Genomic DNA, 13581 nt, shown 5'->3' with positions numbered 1-13581 from the left:
CCAGAGTCTACCTGTCTGCCTTCTCCAGCTAGCCTGTGAACTGCTGGGATGACGAGGATGTTGTGCTCCGCCCTGTCCCACTTCGGAGCACAGCGGCTGATCTGTAGCAGAGCAAATGCGTGGCTGGACGAGGGATCAGCTGGAGGCGGCAAGCAGTGGATGTGGGGGTGAAGGAGAAAGAGGTGGCGATGAGTACTGACAGCAGTTTATTAGCAACAGATGTGCATCAGTGGGAACTGGGAATACAAAGAGGCAGAAAGGCGTCCTGATTCTGGGCCCAGACTCTGGAGACAGACAGACCTGAGTGTGGGCTCCTCTGACACTGGTGATCCTGTGGCTCTGAGCGATGTGCTGAAGCTTTCTGATCCTTGGGTCCTCGTTGTTAAAATGGGTGTAGTGATAGAGTTGTCATTCATTTAAAGGGTGTGGCATGTTCTTGGCATGTTGCAAAGTGCTGTCGTCATCATCATCATCATCATCATCACTGAGTTTGGAAGAGGAAATGATACGTTTTATTTTTCCCTTCTCAAATTTTTGAATTTGAGGTGTCACAGGCAATCAAGTGAAAATAACCAACTCTCTTAGAGGTGGTAGCTGCAGCTGAAGATTTTTGGGACTTCAATGTTCAGGCAGTATTTAAAACCAGGGAGTTACATTTGATTGCCTGGGAGAAGATGTGGAATAAGAAAAACAGAACAGGCCCCTGATGATCTGTTTTTAAGGGGAGGGTGGAAGAGAGGGGTCCCAAGAGGGGAAGCTTTGGAAGAACGAGCTGAGGCAGCCAGAGACCTGGGGACGGAGTGCGTGTTTGAGGGGAGACGGCGCAGAGAACACAAGAGGGGGCAGGAATGGAAGAGACCATGGGATGCAGCATGTGAAGAGTTGACTGTATTCAGTAATTTTTGGAGAGCAGTTAGGTTCAAAACTAGATTTTCATTTTTTAAAAGCGATTTGAAATAATGTTAAATGTACACGAGAGTTGCACAGGCAGCACAGAGAGCTCCTGTGTGTCCTTCAGCCAGCTACCCAGTGTCAGCCTCTTACATGACCTCAGTACAGCAATTAAATCTAGGGAACGTGTGTTGTTATAGCACTGCCAATCACACACAGCCTCCGTGGTGCCTGCAGCTTTGCCGCTGTAATCCTCTGTGTGTCTTGTGGTCCAGCCCAGGCCCCACCTGCACTGGCTGCCTGGTCCTCTGGTCCTCTGGTCCTCCCAGGCTGCGATGGTTCCTCAGCTGTTTCTTGTCTTTCGTGACCATGACACTGTAAGATGCTGCTCAGGTGTTTGCAGGTTGCCCCTCTCTTTGGGTTTGTCTGGTGTGTTCTCATGATGAGACTGAGGATCAAAGTTTGGGGAAGAATAATGCAGATGGGTTATTCTCAGTGCATCAGGCCCAGGGGTGCGTGGTATGCGTGATTCTTATTACTGCAGGTACCAACCTTGATCACTCGGCTGAAGTGGTGCCTTGTGTGTTTCTCCAGTGTGAAGTAATTATTTTCTTCTTTGTAATTCATAAGCATTTGAAGGACATACTTTGAGAGTATGCAGATATCCTGTTTCTCCTTAAACTTCCATGCCCTGATTCTAACATCCATGCGTAATTACTGCCCTGGCGTTCTAATGGTGGTGCTATACCTCCCTATTTCCTTCCACGTTTAGTAATTGGAATTCTTCTGTATGAAGGAATTGTTGCTTCTCTTGTTTATTTACTTGGTTGTTTGTTTATATCCATATGGAGCCACTAATACTTATTTTACTTTTTGGGTTATAATCCATTATTATTATTATTTATTTTGTTACTGAAATTGTTTCAACTTTGACTACCGACACACCTCCTAGTATTTTCTCTGTCACAGCCCTGGATCAACCATTTCTCCAAGGATCTTTGGCTTTTTTGAGAATGGTATTTAGAAACCAAGATGTGGCCTCTTTGTGTGCTTGTTACTACTGGAGCGTTAGTGTTACTAGGCCCAGGCCCTCTCCATGGACATAGCTAAGTGATGCATTTGTGTGTAGTAAGCTAAAAACACATGCCTATTGATTTGCGCATCTATGTACAGGTATGGAAACTAGATTTTAATGACTAAACAGGAGGTAAGGGACTAGGGACTGAAACAGACTAATCTTTCCAGAAGTTTGGTGATACTACTGAATAACGTTGTTTTTTCCAGCTTTCTCTGTAATACGATTTTTGCAGTAAATAAATAGAGAACATGTGATTAGAGGAGGCTCTCTGTTGGGGGGACTTTGAAGAAAGAACAAGGCTAAAAAGGGATGTTTAGTTTCTGCAAGAGGTGAGTTACGTCTATAGATAGAAGAAGGGGTTGCTGAAGAAAGTATAAATCAGTGGAGTAAAGGATGAGAAATGGGAAGGTATGAGAAGATAATTCAGGACAGAGATCGAGCGTTTGACTTGGCAAGCCCAAGCACACCTCTCTGAGACGTGGGAGGGAAGGAGAGGTGAATACAAATGTGGCAGAGCTTTGAAGCTGGACATGAGAGCTGGTTCCCCCTGGAGCCTGTCTCCTGTTCAGTGAGAAGCCAGGCCATGTCCTGAGAGGTGGGGGCCATGAGTGCCAGGATGGAAGGGTCAGGAGAGAGGAGACGTGGCAACCCACCCCCTTCCTCATGTTTACTGCCTGGCATAGTTGGCATTTTCCTTTATGTTGAGGAAAATGCTGCTATGATCTGATTAAGTAGGTGCTAAATACCCCAGTTTGTATAAAGTAGGATGGTATCTTTGCAGGGCTAACGAAATGACCAAATCAGGTTTGGGTAAGGCCACCTGGAGATCCGTGTCCTTCAGCTGATGGCAGTCTTCCTGTGCATCCCAGCGATCCACAGAGATGCTTGCAAATTCTCGCATCCCAACAGCGGCGATGCCAGAAATTTCCAGGCTCATATCTACCTGCTCAGCCTCTGGGGTTGGGGTTGGGACACCCCACCTGCCCTTCCAGAGGGTGACTGTCTGCACCTGTCCAGTGTGCCCCCCTGCTGCCTCCTCTGTGCAGTGTCAGAGCTGCTGTGCCTGGATCTGAGGAGGCGCGGTGGGAGGGGAAGGCGCCCACATGACCCTTGTGCTTGCCTTTTCAACTGGAGCACGGGGTGGCGGCACCATGTTGTTCTGCCCACCCCACCCACCGGGATGCAAACTTCCTGAGGCCAGGGCTTCTTCCTGCCACGCCTTGCCACCACGCCCCTTGCCTCCCCTGGGACATTCTCTTCTTTGTAGTCATCTGTTTGGTGTGTGAGGGATTTTGCGTTTTGTCTTCTGCCCTGTAATTTAAAGGGATAAAACGCTCACGTTTAACTTAAGCCAAAACCCAGTTTCAGTCTTTCCACCAGAAATCCCTGAGATGTGGAATTGTGGGAAGCTCCTTGGAGGCTGCTGGGCTGCACTCTGTGGGAAGATGGCCTGCAGGCTTCAGTGGGCTGGGCTCTCCCGGCCATGGCTGCCTTGGTGGCTAACTCAGGCTGCGGCGACAGACTAGTGAGGCAGGTGGACTCTTCCCCGATGTTTAATATAACCTGACAGATAAAGTGGATTTGTAATGAATAAATTATCTAAAACCCATTTCTATTTTTTTGTTTGAAATGAAAACATGGTCTTGAATACGTTTCTTGGAGAGAAAGAAGAGACGCTTTGATTAGGAATTCTCTGTACATTTAGTTTTGGGTCAAGAAGAAACGAAAACCATTGGCCACAAGCTCTTGGGCGTTCTAGGCAGCCTTCAGTGTGTTCAGGGGGCTTCTCCGTTCTCGGCTGGTGGGGTTGGTGCAGCCGGGATGACAGAGGAATATTCCACAGGAGAACGAGGAGTGACTGTACTGTGGACGTTGTTTCTGTCCCTGCAGCCGGGGCTGTGAAGGCTGCAGGCTGCCGTTTGCTGGTTTACAGGGTCATAATTCTGGCCTGGAGCTTGACAAACGACCCAGGACCTCTGAAATGGGAAATGAGGTCTGCATCCCCTGTTCTAATCAGGATTCGCTGTCAAAGGTCATTTTCCACAGTGTGGCTTAATAGAGTTGGTTTTATATTCCCTGAGGGATACGGACTTCCAAATGGTTGCAGTCTCACTAACTGTAATGTATACAGCTCGTGTTTGAAAGGAAATCAGCTCTCCTCCAAGGCAGTGGTTCTCAACCAGGAAAACTTTTCCCCTCAGGGGACACTGGGACATTGGCAGTGTCCAGCGACCTGGAGACTGTCACATCCAGGTATGCGGGGTGGCTCGGTGGTGCTGCGGAGATTGTGTGGTGCACAGGACAGCCCCACAAGGAGCGACCCGGACCCAAATGGCCCTGGTGCTGAGAGGGACAGACGCCGCTCACAGAGAAGCGACCACAGAGACCCGCATCCAAGCAGGCTTCCCAGGGCAGGTGGGGCCGGGAAAGCTGTTCCGTGGCGCAGCATCCCAGTGGCTCTTACGGGGTGAAAGCCCCTCTTAGAACTAAAAGTCCTGAAGCCGAGACCAACTGGGGCCATCCACGGCCCTGTGCCGTGCCGCCTCCTGGACGCACACTGGGAGCTGGAGACGGTCCAGCCTCAGCAGGACTGGGCCCTGAGGACCCCGCCTGTAACCTGGCACTGGCTGCCTGCAGATCATGGGGCGTGGAGGGAGAGGCTGCCAGTGCTGTCCTAGTGCAGCAGCACCTCGTGGTCACGACGGATCATCTTTCTGAACTTTGCACCTCAAACATTTAAAATGGAGATTTTGATTTTTGGCAAATGTGGAAAATAGATTTCAGCTCAAAAAGCAGGACCTGAGAACATGGTGTGTTAAAGTGTCTTTCATCTCATGCCACTTTGCAGCCTTGGGACCCTTGGACTTGTACCCAGAAGGCAGTAAAGATGACAGCAGCCCCCGTTTCACTGATGGTGGCTCAGAGGACATTGTGAGATGGCTGGAGGGTCAGGTGGCTGTAGGGTCAGGGCTGGGCAAGTTGTATTCAGATGCTGTTTGCTAAGCCCAGAACATTATAGGAGGTAAATAAATAGCACACAGTGTTCTGGGGGTAGAAAGATGAGCCCATTTCCCAGGCTGCTGCCAAAATCCTTTCTCCTGTCAGCGTGGGAGGTGACCCTGCCCGATTAAAGGACGTCTTTTGGCCCCTCTTTCCCCTGGCAGCAGCATGGAAGTGGGTGGGGGAGGAGAGGAGCACACTTCCTCCCACCCCTGGGGACTTGTGAGCGCAGTCTGCAAGCTCTGACCCCAGGAGGAAGCGTGGTGAAGTGCACTTCTGACCACGTCACGCTCCGAGAACGTGGACGCTGCACCTCTGACCACATCACGCTCCAAGAACGTGGATGCTGCACCTCTGACCACGTCACTCTCCGAGGACGTGGACACTGCACCTCTGACCATGACCACATCGTGTTCTGAGAATGTGGACACCAGACTTCTGACCATGTCACGCTCTGAGAACGTGGACACTGCATCTCCGACCATGACCACGTCTTGTTGTGAGAACGTGGACGCTGGACTTCTGACCACGTCATGCTCCGAGAACATGGACACTGCACCTCTGACCACATCACGCTCCGAGAACGTGGACGCTGCACCTCTGACCACGTCACGCTCCGAGAACGTGGACGCTGCACCTCTGACCATGTCACACTCTGAGAATGTGGACGCTGCACCTCTGACCACATCATGCTCCGAGAACGTGGACACTGCACCTGTGACCATGACCACGTCGTGTCCTGAGAACGTGGACTCTGAACTTCTGACTACGTCATGCTCCGAGAATGTGGATGCTGCACCTCTGACCACATCACACTCCGAGAACGTGGATACTGCACCTCTGACCACGTCACGCTCTGAGAACATGGACACTGCACCTCTGACCACGTCACACTCTGAGAATGTGGACGCTGCACCTCTGACCATGTCACACTCTGAGAACGTGGATGCTGCACCTCTGACCACGTCATGCTCCGAGAACGTGGACGCTGCATCTCTGACCATGACCACATCATGTTCTGAGAATGTGGACGCTGGACTTCTGACCACGTCATGCTCCAAGAACGTGGACGCTACACCTCTGACCACGTCACGCTCCGAGAACATGGATGCTGCACCTCTGACCACGTCACGCTCCGAGAACGTGGACGCTGCACCTCTGACCACGTCACGCTCCGAGAACGTGGACGCTGCACCTCTGACCACATCACGCTCTGAGAACGTGGACGCTGCACTACTGACCAGGTCGCGCTGGCCAGAATTTGGCTGCGGGACAGACTTCACTGGAAAGGAAACTGGGCAATGTGCTCAGCTACAACTGCTTTAGAAGAGAGATAAAATCAGATATAGACTAGCAGTCTCTACCACACTGGCATTTAGATAATTTGCAGCTTTTCTGCCAGCCAAAACATTTCATGTACAAATGCAAGTATTTCTATAGGATGGATATCTAGAAGTAGTCAGAAGGAATGTGCCTTTAAAATTTTTATAAGTACTTCCCAATTGCCTTCTGTAAAAGCTTCATTAATTTACATTCCCACCATTGATGAATGAGTGCCCTGCATCCTTCAACAATGGGGCATTATTCACATTTTATCCTGCTTTCCAGTTTGCTGGATAAAAATGGAATGGATGAATGGATGGATGGGGGGATGAATGGATGGATGGATGGATGGATGGATGGATGGATGGATGGATGGATCGATAGGTAGATAGATAGATTCTCATTATAATTTGCATTCCTAATCAGGAGCATGAAACTCAGAGTCATTGATGATTCCTCTTTCTTCTGTGAATGGACTGTTTGTGTGTTTTGCCTGTTTGTTGTTATTTCGTCCCTTTGTTGATCTGCAGCAGAAGTTTATATGAGACACATCTAAAAACTTCCCTGTCATGTACTGTGTACCTCCTTTCTTTAAAATTGCTAGTCACTTATATGTGTCTTTATTAGAATTACAGATTTTTTATCTTACTGTATCAGTCAGTCTCAAGACTTAGTAGGTTTTGTGACTTGCTTAATTAAGGCCTTTCATATGCCAAAATAAATGAAAATTTTTTTGTGCTTTTACATTTAGGTTTTCAGTCCACTCTGATATGTGTGTGTGTGTGTGTGTGTGTGTGTGTGTGTGATCTCATATAGCAATACCAAATGGTGGGTTAGAGTTTCCAGCATCACTTACTGAATTGTTAATTCCTTCTTTGCAGATTTAAAATGCTGTCCTCGTTAGAGTTACATGTGTGTCTCTGTTTCTGGGCTCTCTCTTTTCTGTTGATTTGTTTGTCTCCCTCACTAATATCATCCTGTAATTACTGTAGATTTATAGTATCTTTAATATCTGGCAGTGTGAGTCCCTATTCATTATTCTTTATTAATTTTTTTTTTACTCTTGTGCTTTTTTTTTTCTCTTCTGTACTCTATAATCATCTTGTGAAATTCCATTAATGGAAAAAACCCAGCAGATATTTTGATTAGGCTTGCACTGACTGTTTGGATTCATTAGGCAAGAACTGACATCTCTCAAATCCTTCAGTGGGTTTATTTACAGAGAGCATTTCCAGGTGTTCTGTTATAGTGCAGTGATTATAAGCAGTCCACCAAACGCAGACAGTTTTTTTTTTTTTTTTTTGAGACGGAGTCTCGCTCTGTCGCCCAGGCTGGAGTGCAGTGGCGCAATCTCGGCTCACTGCAAGCTCCGCCTCCCGGGTTCCCGCCATTCTCCTGCCTCAGCCTCCTGAGTAGCTGGGACTACAGGCGCCCGCCACCGCGCCCGGCTAATTTTTTGTATTTTTAGTAGAAACGGGGTTTCACCGTGGTCTCGATCTCCTGACCTTGTGATCCGCCCGCCTCGGCCTCCCAAAGTGCTGGGATTACAGGCGTGAGCCACCGCGCCCGGCCAATGCAGACAGTTTAACAACATTTTTGGTAGAGTGGGGTCCTGCCCATGATGCACGTGTCTCCACACACCCCGCACACACCTGGGCTGTTGGTATCCTGCCTCATCACGTCTGAGATATGACTTAGGTCTGAGATATAGCTTATGTCTGAAATGTAACTTTTGTCTGCTTCTTTGCTGTGCACGGACAAAGCTTCTGCAGGCTGCCTCCATGCTATACTTCCCCAGGCTTTGCTTGATCTTCTGGCCTTCTGTCCCTTTCCTCTTGAGTTATGAACAATCCAGGCAGTGCCAGCGGCAGGATGTGTGGCTTAGCTGCTAAGAAACAAGCTCACTTTTGCTGGGAGTTTGATTTTTGCCGATTTCTGGGAATTTGATTTCTGCCACAGCTTCACTACTCACACTCTTGATGTCCAAGGAAAGGTAAATAATGAATGTGTTCTGTGGAGAATTCCTTAAAAGTGTTAGCTTTGTGTGCGGATTGTAAGTGTTTCTTAGGTGAGATGAGAACATTCTTCTCTGCATTTACAGAATCACTAGTGTCTGTTCAAGGGCTGAACAGTACAGTGTGTTCGGAAAAATGTTTCACTTAGCGGATTAGTGTTAGTAGGTTATTGTTCTGCGATTGAAATACATTTATACAGCCAAACCCACTTATACCCCTTAAGTATGATCTTTCAAAAGTCATCTCAGTGACAAAGTGCTTATGGGCCTCTCTGAAATTAAAGGGACAGTGGCATGCAAATTGGAGGACCCGACCAACTCTTCAGAGCTCCCCTCCCTTGTAAATGAGGTGTGTGTTGTGTTATATAAACACAGAGATGAGACAGAGTAAAAGCACAAATGGAGACATGGAGTGATGAGCACATGTGTGAGGCAGCTGTGGATATATGGAGGGAGGCCCCACAGTGGGAACTGAGACAGCTGTGAGACCTATGGAGGGAGGTCCCATGGTGGGAACTGAGACAGCTGTGAGACCTATGGAGGGAGGTCCCATGGTGGGAAGTGAGACAGCCGTGAGATCCATGGAGGGAGGCCTTGTGGTGGAAACTGAGGCAGCTGTGGATTCATGGAGGGAGGGCCCACAGTGGGAACTGAGACAGCTGTGAGACCCATGGAGGGAGGACCCATGATGGGAACTGAGACAGCTGTGAGATCCATGGAGGGAGGCCCTGTGGTGGAAACTGAGGCAGCTGTGGATTCATGGAGGGAGGCCCCACGGTGAGAACTGAGACAGCTGTGGATATATGGAGGGAGGCCCTGCGGTGGGAACTGAGACAGCTGTGAGACCCATGGAGGGAGGCCCCGCGGTGGGAACTCAGACAGCTGTGAGACCCATGGAGGGAGGTCCCATGGTGGGGACTGAGACAGCTGTGGATCCATGGAGGGAGGCCCCACAGTGGGAACTGAGATAGCTGTGAGACCTATGGAGGGAGGTCCCATGGTGGGAACTGAGACAGCTGTGAGACCTATGGAGGGAGATCCCGAGGTGGGAACTGAGACAGCTGTGGGTCCATGGAGGGAGGCCCCGTGGTGGGAACTGAGGCAGCTGTGGAGTCCATGGAGGGAGGTCCCACGGTGGGAACTGAGACAGCTGTGGGTCCATGGAGGGAGGTCCCACGGTGGGAACTGGGCTGTGGGGTTCATGCAGGGAGGCCCCGCAGTGGCAACTGAGACAAGTTTAAGGAGTTGACCAGAAGCTGAACCCAGTGGCAGCTGTGGAGGAGCTTGGGGCTCGGGATGATGACTTTGGCAGCCACCTGGTGCGGGCACTACTGGAGTAAAGCAGCATCTGAGGAGATGTGGAGAAGTTCAGTTTGATCGTTTTGGTTTTGGTTTTTGTTTTTGGAGACTGAGTCTCGCTCTGTCGCCCAGGCTGGAGTACAATGGTGTAATCTTGGCTCACTGTAACCTCCGCCTCCTGGGTTCAAGTGATTCTCCTGCCTCAGCTTCCCAAGTGGCTGGGTTTACAGGCGCCCTTCACCACGTCTGGCTAATTTTGTATTTTTTGTAGAGTGGGTTTCACCATGTTGGTCAGGCTGGTCTCGAACTCCTGACCTCAGGTGATCCGCCCGCCTCAGCCTCCCAAAGTGCTGGGATTACAGGTGTGAGCCACTGCACCTGGCTGGTTTGCTGTTTTTATCGTTTTGTATAAAGGCTAACTCAGCGTCTCTCCAGCAACCAGGCTCAATGTGTGTGCCTTTTGTGACGTGCAGTACTCACCAGCAGCCCATATTCCCGAGATGCACATGTAACGAGCGCACTTTGTGTGTTTTCTAGAACTACACGCAGTACATCCCTCTGTCCATATATGACCTGCAGACATGGATGGGCAGCCCGTCGATCTTCGTCTATGACTGCTCCAACGCTGGCTTGATCGTCAAGTCCTTCAAGCAGTTCGCACTACAGCGGGAGCAGGAGCTGGAGGTGAGCGCTCTGGTGCTCGGAGAGCGGTGCTGGGTTTGCTTTTGTTTTCCCTGGGGGTGGGGTTTGGGTGGGGAGGTTGGGAGGTGTTGGACATTCTCAGAATGGAACAGGGCTCAGAATGCCAAGGGCAGGATGGCATATTCAATACCGGGAGCTAGCGAGGCACTCAGCACACTTTTATTTTTGAAACATGTTCTGTTACAGCCCAGGCGGGAGTGCGGTGGTACCATCTCTGGGCACTGCAGCGTCTGTCACCTGAGCCCAAGCAATCTTCCCTTCTCAGCCTTCCGAGAGGTTGAGACTACAGGTGCACACGCCATGCCGCCATGCCTAGCTAATTTTTGTAGTTTTTGTAGAGGTGGGGTTTCGCCATGTTTCTCAGGCTGGTTTCAAACTCCTGAGCTCAAGCAATGCATGTGCCTCAGCCTGCAGAGTTCTGGGATTACAGGCTTGAGCCACTGTGCCCAGCCCAGTACAAACTTACAGGCTTATTTTTACATCTCATTTTACTCAATGTCGTTTTTAATCCAAACATCAATTGATAACATTAATAGGGTTGATTTGTGCCCCAACAGTCTCTGCCTCCAAGATAAATGTGAAAATAAAGCAGATACGTTTATTTTAGGAGACGTGGACCCACAGCTTCAGTTCCACGGTCTTCACTTCCACCAGTGCCTTTGTTACTGCCCAAGTTTCTTTTTCTGTTGTGTTAAAAAAAAAAAATCCGCGACAACCACTAAGCTAAAATGATAGAAAACAAACGAAAACAGCTGCCATTGGTAGCTCCCACTTCAAAAAGCGGAGAGCTTCTGCACCGCTCTGATAATGAAGAGACGTTTTGCTTAGTTGTTTTAATTAATATTTGATGTTTGAATTAAACAGTGAATTCTTAGGACAAATTGAAGAGGCAGTTTCAATTAAGAGGCCTCCATCTTGTGGCCTGCACAAGAGTGTCAGAATGAAACATTTTGCAGCCTCAAGGGGGTCATGAGTTCTGACTGGTTGCAGTATAAGAAATTCTCAATTTAGGAGCAAAAATGGTCTTGAGTATGTTTCCTCAAGCCTTTTTGAGTATATTCCATTTTAATGTATTATGTTTTCACATTTCATCAGAGGAAAGTGCTGAAACAATCGGCAACAAAATTTGAAATTCTGTTTGGTAGACTTTCATGTTAATGTGTATAGAGTTGAATATTTTATATTTGTTAAGTCTTTATGTGAGACACTGCAAAAGAGTGATAAGTATAATGTGCTTTGTCCATGAAAAAGGGTCCACATGCAACACGTTTGTTTTCTGTGATGAGGGAAAGAAAGATCAAGGTTTGTATGATCAAATTTTTTCCCTTGCTTTTAGGCATTTCATCTTGGTTTACCCAGGGGATAGGTTATCTAATAAGCATTAAGGAACTCAAAGCATTGAGGGGTAACTTATTTTTCCTTGCATCAAGTAATAAATATTACAAAAAAAAAAAGAGGCAGATTTTTACATTTATAATATGTAAATAAAAATGCCACAGAATCCTTCCTGAGTTCACCAGATTTATGGGCTGTAGAGTGGCTAAGGGAAAGACCAATCCATCAGCCTTAGTTAATTAAAACATGTTAAATGGAGACCCGCTCCCCTTTCAGCAGAAGACCAGCACCTCCAGCTCATGCATAATATCAAATGTTTGCATCCCAGCGCTCTGAGCATGTGCTCCGGCAGTACCGTGTGTGCTCACTGTATGTTGCCAGGGATTAATCAGCCTAAGACACTGTTCATTTCATCAAGTGTAACAGAAAAGATTCCCATGCATCTTTTTTTAGGGAAAAAAAAAATGTTTAATTGACTCATTCCACACGAAAGAGATCAGATGAAAAATATGTTAACTGAGTTGGCAAATAGATGGCAAGGCAATGCGATACCGTATGTCTTTAATTAGCTCTGATTTTTATCTTCGTACTTTAATTACAATGTAGATCAGTCTTGTGTGTTTCTATTACACTTACTATTATTGGTTATTGTTCACTTGGTCTCTTACATAAACAGTGGAAATTAAAATGGTAAAATTAGCTCCTAACTAATATCTTAATGTTCATTTAGTCATTTTACTATCTGCTGGAGAAACAGCAGTCCTGTGCAGCCTGTTAGGGTTTTTCTTTTAAAATATTTTTTGCCTCTTTACAGCTGGTCAAATTCTTTGTAAATTTACAATATGTTTTAATACTTTTATTGTGTGAGCTGAAAGAAATTGACAGGTGAATGATTTGTTCTAGTGTTAAAGAATTGATTAAATGTAATGCAAGAAAATGGTTATTTGAACCAGAAAGCCTCCAAATAATAAACATTAACACAAACATGAGTGACATAAATGTTAAGAGATGATGATCAGCTTTCATATTCTTAGTGGCACAGTGCTTGTCCTGGGACCAGGAGGTTTATTTATTGTGTGCTTCTCTCTCAGGAGTGCCGTAGCTAGAGTAGAAGACAACTTCATCAAAGCACAGATACAGTGTTGCACACACATCAGACCATCAGAGCCAGAAAACGGTGTCTCCGTCACTCAGTAATCCCGCTTCTATTTGTCATTGTGTCATATTTCTTTGTAATTTAAAAATTAAGGATACTATTCAAGTCTCTCCGCTTTCAGTCTTCTTTTATAAATATTTATTTTTACCAAATTAGCATATGCCATGGTTTGAAAAATAATACAGAAGGTTTATGATGAATAAAATAGTTCCCGGCCCCACACTTTCTCTGCTGAGAATCTGTGACCAAAGGCACCTCCTTTCCCTGTTTCCATTTCTAGTTCTTCCGATGGGTGTCTCCTTCTCTGTAGATGACATGCTGAGACCACTGCTTCTTGATTCGTCGATTTGAGGTTATCTGTGGGCTTTCTCTTAGGGTACAAACCAAGAACAGAGCTGCCATTAAGTCCTGTTTAAAGAATGGAGAAACGATGTGGAAGCCTGTTAGCAAAGAAGTCGATTCCATGTAGATTACATGCTGGTTTAAATTCCTATGTGTTGTTTGTATTCAATAGTGAATTCTAAAGAGAAAATTCTAGATTGAAGAGGCTGCGTCACTCACGACACCTTCTTGCTTTCTCTCTTATTCCCTCTGTTGGGTGTCTCTATACTTTGTAACCTTTGCGGTTTTAAATAATATCCTTATGCTTATATTTCTGGTTTTATCAGTAATGGGTCATTTATTCCATTTTCAAGGCTCTTAGCTTCCTTGTACTTTCTTCTCCCTTTTTTTTTTTTTTTTTTTTTTTTTTTTTTTTTTTTTTTTTTTGAGACGGAGTCTCGC

General features: G+C 46.9%; 1 protein-coding gene across 1 annotated transcript in view; it reads left to right on the top strand.

Annotated features, from left to right (window-relative positions):
• Positions 1-13581, top strand: part of RPTOR (regulatory associated protein of MTOR complex 1) — a 425447-nt gene that overhangs the window by 177535 nt on the left and 234331 nt on the right. The window contains exon 5 of the mRNA XM_050764125.1: positions 10143-10289. Within this exon, the coding sequence (XP_050620082.1) occupies positions 10143-10289 (147 nt within the window). The remainder of the gene's footprint in view (positions 1-10142; positions 10290-13581) is intronic.

Source organism: Macaca thibetana, chromosome 16 (genome assembly GCF_024542745.1).
Source record: "Macaca thibetana thibetana isolate TM-01 chromosome 16, ASM2454274v1, whole genome shotgun sequence".
In the NCBI taxonomy this organism is placed as follows: Eukaryota; Metazoa; Chordata; class Mammalia; order Primates; family Cercopithecidae; genus Macaca; species Macaca thibetana.
The sequence above is the reverse complement of the archived record's forward strand: the minus strand, read 5'-3'. Positions and strand labels throughout refer to the sequence as shown.